This window comes from Cryptomeria japonica, chromosome 9, assembly GCF_030272615.1.
Source record: "Cryptomeria japonica chromosome 9, Sugi_1.0, whole genome shotgun sequence".
NCBI classification, from domain to species: domain Eukaryota; kingdom Viridiplantae; phylum Streptophyta; class Pinopsida; order Cupressales; family Cupressaceae; genus Cryptomeria; species Cryptomeria japonica.
Window position 1 is genome coordinate 363,305,641 of NC_081413.1, and position 19,390 is coordinate 363,325,030.

At 36.7% G+C, this 19,390-nt stretch overlaps 1 protein-coding gene across 6 annotated transcripts in view; it reads right to left on the minus strand.

Annotated features, from left to right (window-relative positions):
• The window catches only part of LOC131029680 (PGR5-like protein 1B, chloroplastic), a 262,324-nt gene that overhangs the window by 56,397 nt on the left and 186,537 nt on the right, over nucleotides 1-19,390 (minus strand). For all 6 annotated transcript variants that reach the window (XR_009358888.1, XR_009102808.2, XM_057960267.2 and 3 more), the window contains exons 8-10: nucleotides 11,023-11,133; nucleotides 10,705-10,802; nucleotides 10,262-10,337 (exon numbers count right to left, since the gene is read on the minus strand). Coding sequence is in view for 4 of the 6 variants with exons in the window: in XM_057960267.2 (XP_057816250.1) it covers nucleotides 10,262-10,337; nucleotides 10,705-10,802; nucleotides 11,023-11,133 (285 nt within the window). In the remaining 2 variants the exon portion in view is untranslated. The remainder of the gene's footprint in view (nucleotides 1-10,261; nucleotides 10,338-10,704; nucleotides 10,803-11,022; nucleotides 11,134-19,390) is intronic.

Genomic DNA, 19,390 nt, shown 5'->3' on the forward strand with positions numbered 1-19,390 from the left:
TTACTACAAGCTCGAACTATCACATCAGCGACAATGAAGAACAATAGTTGCAGATCACATATTGTTTAAGATATCAATTCGTATAGCAGATCAAACATATCATTATCATTATACATGAGCATTTCTATCATCTATCTCAGTTTATGTTAATTGCTTAGAAGAAAGATTCTGAAAAATTGAGCATTGGTTAAAATTCATAAGTTGTCCTAAAATGGGACATTACACATTATCAAAATTTAGGGCCATGAAAAGAGTTTCTTCTATATCATCATCAATAGCACTGAATTCCTCATAACTTGAAGAGTAATAATTTTCTTTGGAATAGAGACTCTTTTAGAATTCTTGTTGCTACATTTTGATTCCTTAAAGGACATTTAGAAGCATAATGACCAACTTTGCCACAGTTAAAACATTTGAAAGGTAATTTAGCTATGTATTTGCTAGTGCCCTTTTTCAACTTTATAACATAGTTTGCTTCTTCATCAGAGTTGTTGGTCTAATCAGATGCTTCATTCTTCTCCTTCTTTCTGACCTTAAAATTTGCTTCTCTTTTAGGAGCTTCCTTGTCAAACTCTCTCATTTCAAATGTAGTGAGAGCACCAAACAATTAATCCATTGAAAAGTTTTTCAAATCTCTAGCTTCTTCAATAGAAGACACTTTAGGACTATAAGCTTTAGGAAGAGATCTAAGTACCTTTTGTACCACAACCAATTCATTCAATTCATCTCCAAGACCTCAAATTGCACTGTCAAATTCATCAACTCGGAGAAAATAGCTAGCGATATCCTCATCTTCTGACATTCTTAGGTTTTCAAATTTACCTTTGTAGCTCTGCAGCTCAGATTGCTTGACTTTAGTATCTCCTTCATAAATATCACTAAGCTTCCCCAAGACATCCCTAGTAGTGCAACAATGCATCCTTTATAAGTTCAGCATTAACTAATCCACTCAAGATAGCATTCTTTGCTTTAGCATTGTTTTCTTATGCCTTGATCTCAGCCGGATCAATCGGAAGAGTAGGAGCGGTATAACCATTATGAATAGATTGCTAAACACCAAACCCTAAAGAGGTTAGATATGACTCCACCCTTACCCACCAGAAAGTGTAGTTTTCTCCATCAAACCAAGGTGCCTTGTGAGATCCTTTTTTTGCCATCTCGGATCTTCCTCAAACTGTTAGGATTCTTACAAGGAACTTGGCTCTGATACAAACTGTTAGACACACTAGTATATTGAGAGGGGGGTATGGGGGGGGGTTGTTGAATCATTATTCAATCAAATCTCAAACCCTTAGCACCACCAGAAACTAAAAATCTCTTAAAGTATATCAACAACAATGAAACATAGAAAGAACAAAACCTTAAACACCATTGCATATGATGACACTAGATTTAAGTGGAAAACCCAACAAGGGAAAAACCATGGTGAGCAAGTTGCTTGGAGCTACTATCCAAATCTAGCCTCACAATAATTAAACAAGATTACAACTTTATTTTAGGGCTACAACCTAAGGAAGATGCAACTCTTTGAATCACAACTTTATGGCTACAACCAAAGGAAGTTCACTACTCCCTGACAAATACAACACTTACAAAAGAGGCTACAACCTCAAAATATCATAAATAATTGATGAATTCCCACTATAACACTTCTGTACCATCAACTATCTTTGGGTCACTACCTCTAGAACACTTCTGGACTCATTTGATTATAGATAGCTTTATCTCACTACTTCCAATATATATTAAGCTTTTCTGCACTTTCTTCACAATTGCCACACAACCACACACTTTGCAATGATTTAATATTCCATTTATATCCTCCAAAAGCATCAACAAACTCTCCAAGTCGGCCAAGATAATGCATATGAACATGAAACATGCATCAGCCAAAGAGGTCCGCCCAAAAAACATCCATGGAGAGAAGAGTACTATGGTCCAATCCAAAGGATAAACAAGACCTAATTCAACTATAGAACACATCTCCATGGTTGCAAGAACATTGAAAAGGTGGCACACAAACTCCAAGTTGGCCGAGATGAAACATGTAGGCATGAAACGTGCATCCCCCAAGGAGGTTAGCCCCAAACACTTCCGTGATGAAAGGTAAGTAAATGAAGACTGAGGTAGGAGATAAACTGAACCAAAATCACCTTATCACACACTCCATGTTGGAAAACAATTGGTGCAAATGTCTCAGGTTGGCCAGACAACTATTTAACCTTAAAAACATCCACTCCAATCAACAAACAGTTCAAGAAAGATCAAGAATCACAATACAAAAATCATAACAACATAAATGATTTTCGACAACATTCCTGTACCCTTCTTTCACACTAATATGTTTGATTAAGCTTGTGCAAACCAATAGATATTGAAACTAATAACCACATGCATGGCATGCCAGGCAACATAATCTGTTGTCCTCTTTTTTGGATTCTCAAAAATGTGACAACCCCTACAAATTTTTGCCTAAAAAAGTGTCATTTTTGTCTCCAAGGCACGTTTTATGAGGTACAAAACTCACATTTGACAGTGTCAACTCATTGGGGGGTGTCTTTGCCATCATTGTCTAAGTTTTGGTGAGTTTTGGTCTTCCTTTTCCTAGCTTTCTGTGCAATTTCAGGTTTCAGAACAGTCACTACAAGTTGAAGATTTTACTCTATGGCACGCTTCTTGAGGCAGAATTTCGACTAATCCTTGGATTGGCTTAATCCTCAGTCCATCCTCGAACTACGTTTCGAATTTCGTCGAATTATGGGTTCGTTTGCTATGTCTTTCCTTCAATTTCGGGTTTTAAAATCCCAACTGCAGGTAGAGAATTTTCTTCAAACTGCAAGTTTTAATGATATTCATTGTTTTGGTCTTTGTAGGGGAATTTTTGGCTTATTACATGTGCACTTTTATTTAAAAGATGTTACTTGTAATTTGTTTTAAATTTCTCCTTTGTTGTTTTTATCATTTTTATTGTTTTTTGGTCTTTTTTAGTTAAAATAGGGATTTTTTGGCTAAATTACAAGTAAACTTGCAGTTTGGTCTAAAAGCCCCTATTTTAATGGTTTTTACATGTAAAAAGGATTTTAAACCCCTATTACATATGTGCAAGTTATTAAAACTTGTTGTAGGGATTTTATTTTCCCTTTACAAGTAATTAAAACTTGCACATCTCTCTCCAAAACCCGATTTTGCCTAGAAATGAAATAAAGTGACAATTTTAAACTTGCTATTTGGTCCAAAAAACCCGATTTTGCTTATAAAGTGCATTTTTGACATTTTAAACTTGCTATTTGGCCAAAAAATCCCGATTTTGCCTAACATGTTGAAAAAGTGAAATTTTAAACTTGTTATTTCCTCCAAAAAACCCGATTTTCATTGTTTCAATGCAATTAAAACTTGCTATTTGTTCCAAAAAACCCAAATTGCAAGGAAAAACGTTTTTTTTGAGGATTTTAAGCAAATTTTTGTGGAGATTTTTTAGGAGATAGAAGGAGTTTTGGATTCCTCCCTATTTTTATGCATTTTCAAACACCTTTCACGACACATGGAGGTTAAGATTGCTGGTTTTTAGCTTTATAACAGCAGCCACGTTTTTTCAAAAAACCACGTTTTTTTGCCATTTGGAATGCCATGAATCAACAATGTTATGAATCGTTTTGTCTTGGTATGCTAAGGCATTGAGGTTAGAAAGAGTCTTGGCCATTTTCCATGCCATTTCTAATGCATTTGCTGCCACGTTTTTCAGTTTTGGGCATTTTTTCAAAAACGTGGCTAGGGTTTTGGAATGCGGTTAATTTCTTTTTAAGAGTTCTCCTTCCTTCTTTCAAAGATTAATCATCTTGTTGAAGAAGCATTTTCAGATTGGAGCAAAGTAAGATTTCTTTTCTTCTTGTTTCATTTTTCTTGTTTCATTTTTCTTGTTTTCAAATATGTTGGTTCTTCCCCAAAAATCGGTTTTGTGAGAGAGATTTTCCCCCTTGATAAGCAATTTTAAAATTGCATTGTTCTTCCCCATTTTCCCTCTTTACTTGTATTCGAGATTTTAAATCCCGATTACAAGTTGGATGAAAATAATTGTTCTTCCCTTATGGATAAAAGATTTAACCATCTTTTGTTGAAATTCCAAGTTGCAAAGATGAGAAATACCCATCCTTTCAAAATCGGGTTTTTAGAACCGGATTACATGTTGAAAGTTCTTAAAATTTTCTTGAAGATGATCTTCCCAAAATCTTTTCATATTCATTTCCATCATCCGTACATACCATTTCATCCACTCATTTCACAACAGTGTTCCACGGAAACACGTTTCCCCCTCCCAGGCCCAAGTCCCCCTATCCCCGAAACCCGTCCCCGAAACTTTTTCCCTTTGTCCCCCCGTCCCTGAAGCCCGTCCCCGCGTCCCCCCATCTCCCTGTCCCCAAAATCCGTGGAACACTGTTTCACACCTTCATTCATTTTCCCCATTTAAAGTCTACCTACAGTCAGCCATCCAGAACCCGAAATTGGTCCAAAATGCACTCAAAAAACACTTGAAAATGAGTTCTAAAGGTCCAATTACAAGTGCAAACTTGTGTTTACCCATTACACATATAAAGTTGCAAGTTTGTTCTCCACAATTGCAAGTTAATGCTCTTGTTTTTCCCACATGTAATGCAACTTCCAAAACTCGAAATTCACTTGGGAGCCCATTTTTGCATCAATTTCCCTCTTCCCTTGTCAGTTTGGTTTGCACACACGATCTACCAAATCAATGGATTAAGGCATGGGCCTTATTTTGCAAGCAAATTTCAAGAATGAAGGATGATACAAAGAAAAGATACAACAACAATTCATGGTTGAGAGCATAGAATGCTTTAAAGACAAAGATGGTCATGACATGAAAAGAGGAAGGCTACCCTTTCCCTCCTGAAAAGATAGTACTACCCCAAGCAAGAAGACAAGGATGCAAGTTCCCGTTTCGGTTGAAGATGTCTGTACTAATCCAGAATACTTCAAGTTCTAGCATCCTGAAGCGACATGAAGATCATCACAAACAAAGGATGATGCAGTTAGAGTCGTGTCTTTAGACACATGGAATAGTTTTAGTTATGCATTTGTAATTTTGTTTTGACAAGTTACATGTAAAAGTATTTTTTGTAAAATGCAAGTTACTCATTACTTGCACTTTTGTAATTACATGTAAGGCAACTACAAGTTGTGTCCAATTAGGACTGTAGTTGGAATAATTCTTAGTTAGTTATTGAATAAGTCTTGGTGGTTGAGAGAATCTCTCAAGTTAGTTAGGATCCTCCCACGTTTTTCTCAAGGCTCCTCTTCTATAAATACTGGAGGAGTCTATTGTAATATTTATCTTTTGGAAAGCAAGCAATAACTCTGCCAAATTTACAGCAAGAAGTCTTTGAGCTTATGTATGTGAATTGAAAGTTTTGAAGAATAATAAAGAAGGATTACTCAAATTTTGAGTCTTTGAGCTACATGTTTGAGTTTGAATCTTTTTATTTCTTCCATGCAAAGTGTTTCTAAAGGAGGTTAGTCTAATCTGATTTGAAGTCTTTGAGCTGCAAGTAGAGAAGATTAATTAAAATAGGAAAATCTCTAGAAGGAGCTGCAAGTCTTTGAGCTTGCGTCTATTCTTGAGGAAAAATTATTGTTTGATAAGAAATAGCAGCAAATCTTTGAGCTTGCATTAGTTCTTGTCTTTGTGTTGAAAGAATAGATTCTTCCAGTCTTTGAGCTGTTGTCTTTTATTCATTGTAAAATTTAGTATAGCAAAGGGTAGATAGGACTTCCAATAGTCAAGTCTTTGAGCTTGATATTGCTGTCCCGTCCCGAAGGAAGTGACGGGAGTCTTTGAGCTTTCAAGAAACTTCATTTCCTTTCTTTCGTTTTCATTTGAAGTTGTTACCATTATTATACATTTTCTTGCTATCACTTTTCTAAGGAGAGAAAAGGATATAGGTTTCCTTGAAGAAAGAAGGAAGACTGCTGTCCCATCCTGTTTTTATTTCAGTTTTAGATAGATAGGGGGAGCCTTCCCTTAATTAGGAGAGTTTCATGCTCACACACTGTGGTTGAAGCCATAATTTTGTTTGCTTTCACGAGTGTACAAAATTTTCAACCAACATAATCTTCAGATATAACAATTAGGTTTACACTTGTGGTACATCTAAACACCTAAAATTTGAGGAGAAGACATATACAGACAATATGAACAAGTTCTTTGAACTACGAGAGCCAAATATGAGGTGCAGAGAAGTGCAGACCATTCCTTTGATCCATCCTAATAAGCAACAAAACTGTCTTAACTTTGTATACCCTAGAAATAACTATGTTGACATTTGTGACCTAAAATGAGAGACATACAAATAACACATCCTACTTTATGTTACTTCCAAACTGCTAAAACATATCTTCAAATGTAGAAAAATGTGGTACAATCACCTGAGCCAAAGACACCAAAACTAGCACAACATACTTGAGCTATTTCATTACAACAATCTATCAATAAGGAACATTTTGACATCCAACCATGAACATCAGAAGCATATAATCTCAACACATTGTCACCACAACTGCAACAATATCCCCCCTTGGACATCCAAACAAGAACATTCAATAACACACTGCTCCATATCTGCAACACTCATATCATCAAGGACAACACACTGCACTATATCAACAATCATATTCTGGGTTGACACCAATTACAACACTACATCTGCAACATTGAGAAAATAGATATTCTCATCCATCTTTGTTGGAACAAAGTGTGTCTCCCCAAGATTGGCTTTTTGTGTAGGCAGAATTACAAAAGAGAATTCTTATGGCTAACAAATTTAGGAAGATCGGTTTCCATGGACCTTCTCATTGTCCACTACTTAAGGCTTCTTGGGAAACTTTAGATCATCTCTTTTTTTAGTTTTGGTTCTCACAAGAGTGTTGGAAATGGTTATGTGCTAAATATGGGTTGATTGGTGTTTTTCCTTATGACATTGTAAGCATGTTCAAAGCTTGGCTCATACTTTTCAAGAACACAATCTTTGCTTGCCTTTGGATTATCTGCCCTTCTATTCTCACGTGGATAATCTGGAAGGAGCGGTACAGGAGAATTTTTCAAGATAAGAAGCTTCCTTTACCATCCTTTTTGAATAAGGTGGAAATGGAAATTGTGGAACTGGTGAACAACAAAGTTAACTGAAATGTCTCTCAAATGAACAAAGTCTCAATTTAGGACAATATGATGTCTAGAAGATGGTTACACTTAAGGTCCCCACTGGGGGAGTTGAGTCTAGGAAGAACCAAAGGAAGGCAAAATGGCAACCACCTCAAATGGGGTGCTACAAACTGAATTCTAGCATTGCTTCTAAAGGGAATCCTAGGAAGTCTAGGGTTGTATACATCATTTGTGATTGCCTAAGATAAATTGTATCTAAGGTATCAAATCATCTCAAACTTGGAGCTAATAATGAAGTTGAACTTCACGCTCTCCTTGCTATCCAGCCTATTCTAAATTCAAGATGTCCAAGGTGGAGATTGAAGGTGACTCCACCTTAATAATCAATGTAGTAACATCTAGAAACTCACAAGGTTGGAAACTTAATTATTTTCTTAACTTGGTGCTTTCTCTTCTCTCAAACATGGAAGACTATATCACAAATCATCTATATAGGGAAGATTGATGATGTGGACAAACTTGCCAACTTGGCTATTGATAGGGATGAGGAATTGGTTGTGGAATCATCAATGTCATCGAAGAGTGTGGGGAATTTGAAGGACATCTGCAAGGACACAACAGTTAATGATTAATTTGTCATGGTAGCAAGGATATCTTGGGTAAGGTGTTAGAAGGTCTAACATTTCATTATGCAACATTCATGAAATTAACTCCCCAGACCCTTTGTTTGTGTGCTTCCTTTGATGCTTCATCTATTTTAATTTGGGACAACAATGTATTTGCATTCTTGATGGTTTGTTATTCCTCGTCGTCTTGGCACCATGGATACCCCCATACATATGGTATGCTCTCAATGCCATATGGGTTTCTTGGGAGTTATCTCAAAGAAACATTTACAATGTCTTTAAAACCTATCATGGACTCATCTTGTTTGCAATTCAATGGGTTTTGGGTGATGATTTCTTGGGCATGGAATAGAGATATAGAGTTAATATCTATATTTCATCAATGTTTGTGGCTTCACTTCTAGACTTAGGGGAGATAAAGGACACAATGGAGAGCATGTCCTCGATACTGATAAAATAGTTTTTAGAAATCTAAATGTTGTGGGAATGGCACACGTGTTCCACTTCCCTCAAATTTTCACAAACTCTTGGAACACAGGGAATCCTAGGATTGGTGGCATCAAATGGAGTGAAATGAATGGTGGAATTTTTTCAAGGCTATTCTGAAGGTTAACTGGTTTCTCCTCAGTAATATAACAGTGTGTGTTTTCTGCTTTTGTCTTTAGGCTATTAGGAACAGTTAATATAATAGATTATAGTCTTTAGCCAAGATTTTGTTTATGACCTTGTGTTTGAATAGGCGTAGTTCAATTTTTTGCAACCCAATGTAAGAACTCTGCAAATTTTCAATCTTAAGTTTAATACAAAGGGAGCAACCCCATGGTTGTTTACTGAGCCTAAAAAGAGAACATAACATGCTAGAAAGAATTTACATGCTAATAAAAAAGGAAATAAAAAAGTAACCTAGAAATCTGAAATTCCTTGAATTTAATCTTCAAATCCACCATCAACTTGCTCTAACTCACTCAAGAATGCTCAAATGCTAGGTTGATCTTTCCCTTTGGGCATAATCTACATGCAAAAGGCCATGTATTTTCAATGTCCAAAATACATTTTTTTGTGTTTGATTCCCCAATTTGGTGTAGCATGAGTTTTTCCCTCAAACTCACCAAGTATTCATACACATCAAAGGACAAAATTCACCAAAAATTTAATCTACAAATTTGGCAAGTAAACCTTGAAAAAACTTAGATTCATAAAAACTTGTGAGTACTTGACAGGTAGTTAAACTATGCATCAAATACTACAAAAGATGATTCTACAAATTTTAACTATGAAGTCTTGGTCAATGCACAATTGTGTCTCAAGATGCTGAATAAAGGGATGAAGTTATATGTCTATGATGCAAAATTTCATACAACAATACAACTTTGTATAAATTTCAGCTTTTTTTACTCACTGTTTACAAAAATGACAAGTTGTTATTTCTTTTACAGTTTTTCATATTAATTTTTTAAATATCAGTTTTTTATATATTATTTAAATAGCCCTCCCCTTGTGGCGTTGCCCCAAAATTGGAAATAAATTTGCAGTCCCCAAAAGCTGTTCTCCATCCCAATTTCCCCCCATCCTAGAAACTCAGAGAAACACTAAGAAATGTTCTGACAATATAGAGATAACCTTCCTTCGCAAGAAGAACAATCTGTCCTGAGAGTACTCCTTGGCAAAATTCAAAAGAAATAGAATAAGATGTTTCAAGTGGGAAAAAATTGTATAGGTAAAGTTTTGGTTTTGACTACTCCCTCCTTCACTTATTGGACTTATAACTTTGATCTGCTTTTGGAATTCAGTTTTTGGAAAGAAATGATTCTTCCGTAATTGAAGTATGCCTTTTTTTTTCTAATAAACCTGGATAACCAGGACTTACAGTAGCAGTTCAGAAACAAAAACCAGAGTTTGGATAAATACAGACTGACCTAACGACAAAACATATCCGACCAAGGCTAGGAGCCAGGCATTAACCAAAAAACCTGACATGGGCAACAAACCAGCCCAACCATTTAACCTCAAGACTGTGAGCAAGAACCACCAAAAAATTAAATAAAGAAATATGCCTCCTTCAACGAAAGACAATTTTCATTATTTAAAAAAATAAAAATAAAAGGAATAATTATCAATCATATGAGTTCTCAAGAAAATGCTAAATCAAACTAAAAGTATGATAAAGCATATCCACCTAGGAGGTCCCATCTAAAAGCATTATGACATTGCTTTTATATAAAATAATACAGGCTTTGCTCTTCATATTTGACAGAGATGACAAGCAAAAAAGAAGAGGAAAAATTCAAATGCAGTAAACCTTTCTAGACCATTTTAAGGACCCATTCAAGTACAAACCCCATGCTAGTTTTCATCCAAAATTATTAGAAAAATATAAAATGAGAGTGCAATTGTATTTTTCATTTCATTTTTTCCCCCATATTGTGATACTATTGACAATGAAACCACCATATCTAGAACATACCTTGGAACCTTCTTGCTTGTTTGGGGCCAGTGTTATCAAGCGAGTTTCTGAGCTATACAACAGCATTTTGCCACAACTGACATAACAACAAGAAATAATTAGACATTAACGATATTAGAAACAAAATCTTTAAATGTCTTTGTTGGAATGTATGGATGATCGAATCCATATGCATGATCCCTGTGGTATTAAATCTTTAACTGGCATGAACATTCATATCTGAATCAAAACCAAACAAAACATCTTGAAGACCATATGACAGAAGTCTGAAATTTTAACAAACACAGCATAAGATGCATTACAACATACAAACATTATAGATACCAAAAATGAAATGCCAATCTCTATTCATGATCAAGAACGTACACATCTTTAAGGAACCAAAACAGACTGGCAGTTTCCTGAATACATAGATTGAAGAGTATTATAGTTTGAAATCTTACTTCTCACATTTAACCTGGTTCACAGGACCACCACTAGGCACAGTCAATATGGTGCCATAAAAGGAGACATTTTCTCTGGCACAGTTTGGACATGCCCCCTGAGTAAATAATCACAAGAGGATCATTAATAACATTTTTATCTAATTTGTTCCTACATATGCATAGAACTAAATTATGCAAAACAAAAAATGCAGCCAATCTGTCAAAATATATATTGTAACGAAAAAAATCACATGATGATTATCAGTAATATTTAGCTGTTGCATAATTTGACAGAATTTGCAGCCAATCTATCAAGAATGAATTGTACAGTCGTACCTTTAAAATAAGGAAGTCTTTCAAAATGACATTGGTGATTGTCTGAGCTATCAAATATGTTGCTGGTAGAACTAAAAACCAAGTAACAATAAAACTGTATGGTTCAGGCAGCTGCAATAAAGGCATCACACTATTTAATGTCCAAACATCTTGAAATGGATTCCCAGTGTCCATCAAAGCAGTATTTCTTAATTATTTGCTATACTTAGATAGAATAGAAGCATCAATATATAAAGAATGAGAAACACATTTTCACAAAGAAAACTAAAGCAGAAGGGTCAAAATCGGTTTAATCATAACTAATTAACCTTTTGATATGAGAATGTACTTGATGGAAAATAAATTTGAAATCACAAAAAGAAAAAAATAAATGATATTATTCAATAAATGCTTAAAACCGATCTATTAGAATGGTAAATATATGCAGGGACCACATGAGAGAACAGTAAGAACCCAGTTCTTATCTAAAGTTTAACCCCCAGAATAACAATAGAATTGTTCTTTCCATTCAGTACATAAGAGAAACAAAACTAATTTGAAAGCATTTTTAAAAGTCCATTTCTGGGGAAATATCTTAATAGCTTCTGCACGTCCTCTTGGGGGAGGCACCTTCCTGCTGATGTGTCTGAAATCGCATTGCTGCAAACTCCATATGGCCAACGCAGAATAGAATAGCCAACTGATTATCCTACTCTCTTGAGATAAGGAAGTCTCTAATGCTGTTTTCTAAGTTTGATCAAAGGAGACAACCTCAAGGTTTCTTTTGTCAGGTCTTGACTGCGGGATTTTCAGTGGCTTGATGTGTTTATGTTAGAAACACAAGGGGGACTTACGTTGAATGGGTAATTTATAGATAAGTTCCCTGGAACTTTCATAGTCATTCTATCAGATGATTTCGGTTAATTTGATACCGTTTTAATGAGACTGTAGATTTTCTGAATAAAAAAGGGGAAAAAGGAGGGAAAGATAGAGAGAGAGAGAGAGAGAGAGAGAGAGAGAGAGAGAGAGAGAGTTTTAACAAACATAAAGAAAGACTTTGAACCTTGAACCGCTTAAAAAATGGTTCAAAGTTCAAGTTCAAGACCGACTTAACACATTCAGGCTCGCTCACTTAACAACATAACAAAGTCGTGACTCACACAAAAGCACCGGTTGAACTTTGAACCTTGAACCAATACGTAGGTTCAACCAATGGGTTCATTGCGACAGAAAAGGTGAAACATAAAGTAACAAAAGGTACGCAACTAAGGACGGATCAAACCGAATGAGGGAAACAAAATTGAATAGACATTATTTTGTTCAAGACAAACAATGGGGTAACAGGTAGTATCCTCTATCTTGCACTCTGCCTCCTCTCTGTTGGTTCACACCCTGTTTCATTCTCTGCTGCCTCCTTTTGTCCCTGTTGCTAACATACCGGTTTTGACCCCACCGGTTAAACAACTCTGCAACTTATTACCGGTTGTTTGTTCTCTTTGTATCCCCTCCTTCTCTGTACCTGGTCAGCAGGATCACCTCACTCTCTATTGTCGGTTCTCACTACAGGTTCACTTGATTGAGTCATTCTAACAGCTATCCAGTTACTCAAGCTTTACCGGTTGAACCCTAGTTAACCCCTAATACTGGTTTTATCTTCCTTGTTGGCTCTCTGCTTCAGATGCTGAGTTCCTTGACTCTTCTTTGTCTTATCTGCTCTCTACTTTGCTCAGGATCACTCTTCTCCGCCAACCAGCATCAATCAATCCGGTCTTCTACCTTCATTCTTATATAGCAGAGCTTTCCCTCCAAAACACAACTTCAAACTGTTGGCACGCTAGGGTTTCTTCCACTGATCACGAGGAGTATCAGATCCAATCAGATCTCGTTTTGCACGAAGATAAGCAACCTACAAGTAATCAGGCATCACCTACCATCTCTTCTTTCTTCCAAGGCACGTTTGCTATACTTAGCAAACATGGACAGTCCGTCGGCATGGCACTTCGTCAATCACCATAAATGGTTCAGCAGATTGCACCACCATCCTCATTCAACACCTGGACATTCTGCATCGATCGATGCATCCCATCGATCACCTCTGTTCGACCTTCCTCGAGCCGCACACCTCTGCAACACATCCCATGATTTACGGGGTCTGCATTTAATGACGACCGACTCTGTAACTACCTCGTCGGTGCACACTCCATCTACCTTAGCATGCATGTCCGCCACCTCGACTCCACGTGGCACCTTTGTCATATCCACCTCAGCTTAATCCGTTGTATCGGTCCAGACAAGATCACCGACCAACCACACAACCAGGTTCATCTACCGGTTCTTTTACCCTACCGGTTATACCCTAACTAGTCTGCCTTCAAACTAGCACTTTGTTGCTCTGCTGGTGGGACACCTTTACCGGTCATCACACACGCCAAACCACAGCATACTCAACTTCATCAGACAAGAGCTCTTCACTTGTCACTTTGTCTTGCTCATCGGTGGACATGCTTACCGGTAACCACCTTGATGACACCATGTCATCAACCTTCAATAATCTCCATCTATCTGCATCTGTGGCAACACCTTTCTCCATCTTCCATCTAGTTGCACTCTCTGTCTGCAACTGCTTCAACTTTACCTTCTTCATCAATAGATTGGTTCTCCTATCAACTGGTTTGTCAAAGTGACAAACCTATCCTTCCTTCTCTGTACCGGCAACCCATCATGTCTGCCCTTGCTGATCTGGTGCACAACTCTGATTTCATGCACCTGAGGCAACTTAGTGTTTCATTGATTCATCTGGTGTGAGCCTTCAATCACCAGCCTTCTACTCTTTTGTCTTATCTCGGAGGACTACGATGCATTTCATGCATAATAGGAGATAAGCTCCACTTACCGGTGGGAGTGGATCCTTGTCATCTACATCAGGCATTGCACCAATATGGCTTCCCTGTTTGAGCTGGCATATTTTCAAACAGGCACATATAATCCGGTTGGGCATACTCTCTGAGAGTCTTCTCATCAATTGGTGACTGCATCTTTATCTGGTGAGAGTCTTGTTGTTTCACAACCAAACATCTAACAACATACTGGTTGGCTCTTCTGCATTAGCTCACTCTGCTTGCACACTTGCTGGTTGGCAACAATGCACTACCAACATACCACTTACCAGTTGTTATACCATACCGGTTTCCAATACATGTCTTCAACACAAGTCAACACTAACTTGTGTACCGGTGACTCCAATGACCATTATGCTGGATGACATTCTCTTCCTTACCGGTGACCTACTATGCTAGCTGACATCAATGACACCATTTCCGGTATGCATCAATGACAACACTGCTTATCAATCTCCCATACCGGTTGTCATCCTATACCGGTTGATATCAATGACAACACAATGCCAACATTGTGGAGAGTGCAAATGTCAGAGTTAGTGTAGAATGGAATTAGACTGAGACTCAGTACTTGAATTTGAGACTGAGATAGAATTTGTTCCGGTTGTTGAAACGAAGAAGGCTGCTCCAAAAGATAAAGAACAGACAAGCATAGAAGAAAAGGAACCTAAACAAACTCCTAAGACACCAACAAAGCATGTGAGGAAGATTCATTTAGAGAAACAGATTACTAGAGACAAGAATAAAGGTCGATGCAAAAATTCTCACACAATCTAATCCGGAAACAACAGATTATTATCTCATGGATTGTGGAAACTTAATGTCTATCAAGAATAAAGGTGTTTAGACAAGAAAAAGACTTGCAAAAACTATTGAACAAGCAAACGATTGCTTCTCATCTCAGGTGGAACCAAAGAACTATGCAGAAGCTAGCAAGGATGAAAGTTGGATTAAGGCTGCGGAAGAGCAGTTGAATCAAATAGAGAAGAATCAAACATGGAAATTGGTACCTAGATCGGTGGATAAGAATACGATAGGAACCAAGTGGGTAATTTGAAACAAGCTGAATGAAGATGGAAAAGTTACAAGGAACAAGAAAAGATTGGCGTGCAAGGGTTATTCACAAGTTGAAGGTAAAGACTTTGAAGAGAAATTTGCTTCAATTGTAAAAACAGAAGCTATAAGGATTTTTCTTGCATTTGTTGCTTACAAGAACTTTAAAGTATATCAGATAAATGTCAAGTCAACATTTTTGAATGGAGAAGTTGAAAAAGTATACATTGAACAATCGGATGGATTCAAGCTATTAGAAGGTCCAGATATGGTTTGCAAACTGAAGAAGACACTTTGTGGATTCAAGCAAGCTCTTAGAGCTTGGTATGCAAGGTTGGATAGGTATTTGTTGCAACAAAACTTCAAGAAATGTGCTACAAATAGTAATCTCTATTTCAAAGTTGAAGGTGATAAATTGTTGATTGTTGTTGTGTATGTTGATGATATCATATTTGGAGGGGAAGATGATGTATGTAGGAAGTTTGCAAAAGAGATGTAGAAGCAATTTGAGATATCTATGATAAGTGAGCTATCATTCTTCCCTAGTCTCTAAGTTACTCAATCAGAAAAAGGCATTTTTATTTCTCAAACCAAGTATATCAAGGAGATGATGAAGAAGTTTGAGATGGAGAATTCTAAACTGCTTGCAACCCCTACGGCTACTGGTTGTAAGTTAAGCAAGGATGATAGATCTCTGGATGTTGATTAGAAAAAGTATAGATCTATTATTGAAGGATTCTTGTATTCGACTACTTCAGGACCGGATATTATGCAGGATGTCTGTTTGGTTGCTAGATATCAACCTTATCCTAAGCAATCTCATGATCAAGCAGTAAAGAGGATATCCAAATATTTGAAAGTGACCTCGGATTATAGATTATGGTACAAGAAAGATGATGATTTCATTATGAAAGCATATATAAATGCTGATTGGGCCGGATGTGCTGATGACAGGAGAAATACAAGTGATGATGCATTTTTCTTGGGAGATAGATCGGTCCCTTGTTTAAATAAGAAACAAGATTCAGTGTCATTATCTACTGTAGAGGCAAAATACGTTGCAGTAGCATCCTACTATACTCAGGTTATGTGCATGAAACAAACTCTTAGTAGTATTAAGATGAAATATGATGAAACAATTCCCATTATGTGTGATAATACAAGTGCTATTAACATTTCAAAGAATTCGGTAATGCATTCAAGGACTAAACAGATTGCAATCTAGTATCATTTCTTAAGGGAGAAGGTTGCAAAGAAGGAAGCCAGATTAGACTATGTTCCTACTAAAGAACAGATTGTAGATATCTTTCCTAAGGCTTTTGTGAACGATACCTTTGAGTATCTCCAACAAAATTTGGGGGTTATTGCCCCTCCTTTAAACTAGATGCATTCAGGTGATGCATTTGTCTAGGGGGAGTTCTAAAGTCCACTTTTTTCTCTTGGATTGATGCGGTGGCTACTCTCATGGGGTGAGTGGTGCAGTTATTAGGATCTTATCAGTTGGAGGGAGAGAAAGTTTAGCACAATGCCCTTTGTCCATGATGTCAAAGGGGGAGAGAGATACAGATTGGGAGAGTCCAGTTGTTAGTTCAGTTTTTTTTTGTTGGTGGTGTTGCCATCAATGATAAAGAGAATGTTGGAAACTTCAGTTGTTGAGTTGTGTTGTCATTGATGTGAACCTGTCTTGTGTTGCAATTGATGTCACTGTGTTACGAATGGTCTCAAAATGTATGTTCCTGATGTTGTTTTGTGGTTTGGTAGTGATATTGAGGTGTTTCCAAAAGGTTGGTGTAGTGGAAATTTCAATGTGTAGGAAATAGTATTTATGCAGGAAAGAGTTTTTAATGTCACAGTGGAAGACCGTTTTGCATTCCTCCGGTATGCGAAGAGTATGGAGTGCAGTTCTGGATATAATGTTCATGATCTTTGTATGTTGTACTATCAAGTTTACAAGTCCTCATTGCTAAGATGATGGAGTTGTTGATGTCTCTGACAGTGGCGGTCTGTCAAAACTAGTTCGAAAGATGCTTTGTGGTTCTCTAATTTGAGGTTTGAAGTGTTGCGGCTTGGAGGACAAGTTTATTTGGTTTGTGTTGTGTTCCAGTTCATTTTTTGGTGTTCGTTTGATTGGAAAGTGAAGTTATGGTGTTATGAGTTTTGTGCTGTCAGCTAGGTTGGTTTCCTGTTGACCGAGGTGGTGTATCTTTTGGTTTGAATATGCTTTGGTGGCCGTGTGTGGATGTTGACATGGGTCTCATCGTGGTGTGTGAAGATCTACATTAGCATGGGAAGATTGTTTTGGGCTAACTAGTTGGCGTGCTACATTGTTCATTTACAAATTTCATTTGATGTTGACCCTGGAGGATGTGTTAGAGTGTGCGGTTCATTGGAATCATTTGAAAAGGATGTGTTGTGATGTGTTTTGGTCCACTCTATCTCCTGGACTGGACCAAAATGGATGTTATAGGTCCAAGTGGCCGAATTTATGTGATTTTGTATATTTTGTCTATCGCCCACCCAGTTTAGGGTTTCAATGAATTATCTTGTATATATATGAGTGTGGATGTATGCGTTGGGTATGGGATGTATGTGAATTCATGTGAAGTGGATTAGAATGGTGCGCAAGCAAATTTGGTATAGCAGAAGTGAGAAAGACAATTGTGAAGAGCATTGAGATAGAGTTTGAAGTCATATGTGTTTGCCATGACATTGGTCGCTTGGCACAATAGTTCAAGGACAATTTCATGATCAGGAGATCTTATTCATTTCAGTTCATTTGATCCTCAACACCTACCGGAAGGTGTGTTCCTTTTGACAGTTTGTGCACATTTGTATCTTGCCCTAAGGTTGTGCGCCATAATCTTGCAAGTCCTTTCAGGGGCAGTGAGCTCATTGGCCTTGAGCCTAAACATTGTAATTAGTTATTCATATTGTGAGTGTGATTCTTACCGTAATTTTTCCCTATTTAGGGTTTGCCATGTTAATCTAGTATTCATGTGTGTGTTGGGCTTTGTGTTTTCATGTTTCATAATTGCAATAATAAGTTAATTGTGGTTTGAAGTATAATTAAGTACAAGTAAAGTGTTTTGAAGCCTGGATTGATTCACACACCCTGTCAATCTTGTGGTGTATTCAACATGTACTTCCTTATTTCGTGCTATATTTTTTCTACAACAATAATGAACATTCATTTCAAGGAGATTTCCTCTTCATATTGGGTCATACAGAAGTGTCATTATCCTACAGTTCAATGCCAATTATACAATGGTCTAGGGTATTAAGTATGGTAGATTGAAGTTATTTTTAAGACCAAAACAGTCTCATATGACATATCTAATTAATGTACGGTGATTTTGGAGGTCTACAATCAGCGTTCTACATCATTCTTCAACCCTCTTTGGTAGTGCACTTCAGTTTATTCAGTCCAAATGAATGTTATAACATCAACCTATGATTTTATGGACTAACTTATTTATAAGACAGCAATGTGTTTGTTATTTTGAATAACATTATTAGTGTGTGCAGCTAGCTTCTCTTATCAATACCATTGTTAGTTTTATTTAGTGAATTCCATTGTCTTATTATTGTAACTCTAGAAGGTAGTATTGCTAGAGTTATGCATTTCATGTTTAAGATATTGTAAAACCAGATGGTACACCACTACTCAATGCATTTATCATTGAAGATCTTGATCAGTGCACCACCAGACCCCTTTGCATTTCAAGTCCATTTTGGCATGATCGGAGACCCTAAGTTACTTTCCTTTTAGAACTAACATGATTTTGCTTCTTGTCTCCAATCATCTATGATCAAAAGAATAGTTGTATAGGGATGATAGTCTCTACCAAATATCCTTAGGGAAAACCTAAACGCTTCATTTTCTAGTTCACTTATAATTCTTGTAACCCTTCAATTGTCATGTCCCCTTTCTAAAACTAAAAGAATTAATAATATTTTAAGTTGGCCCTAGTCACTCTATTTTCCAATGGGCAACTTAATTATTATTATAAGGCCAATGCAATATTTAAGTAAGTGTTTTTTAATATTAGAAAATTTATGAATTACATTAGATATATGTTGCCTAAAAAATGAGCGAAGGATAAAAAATCAGCAATTTTGGTGAAGGTGGCAAAGCAAGATTAGGCATTGTAAAGGAGGAAGGCCATGGAACATTCTAAAATTAAGGATGAATCTCAAATTATTGGTAGCTTATTCATTAAAAATGTTTAGGTTTTGGAAAAGGATAAGCACCGTAAGGGGGAAAGAAAGACATCTAATTGAATATCTATAGGCAATGTTAACATGGAGGTGTCTGGGGAAAATCCCTGAATCTGAATTCCAAATAATTTCCTAAATTTGAAGTTGGAGAAATTGAAGAAGAATGTTTTTATCGCAAAGTTCATTGGTATCTATCCATTTATGGAATGGATCAAATCCTG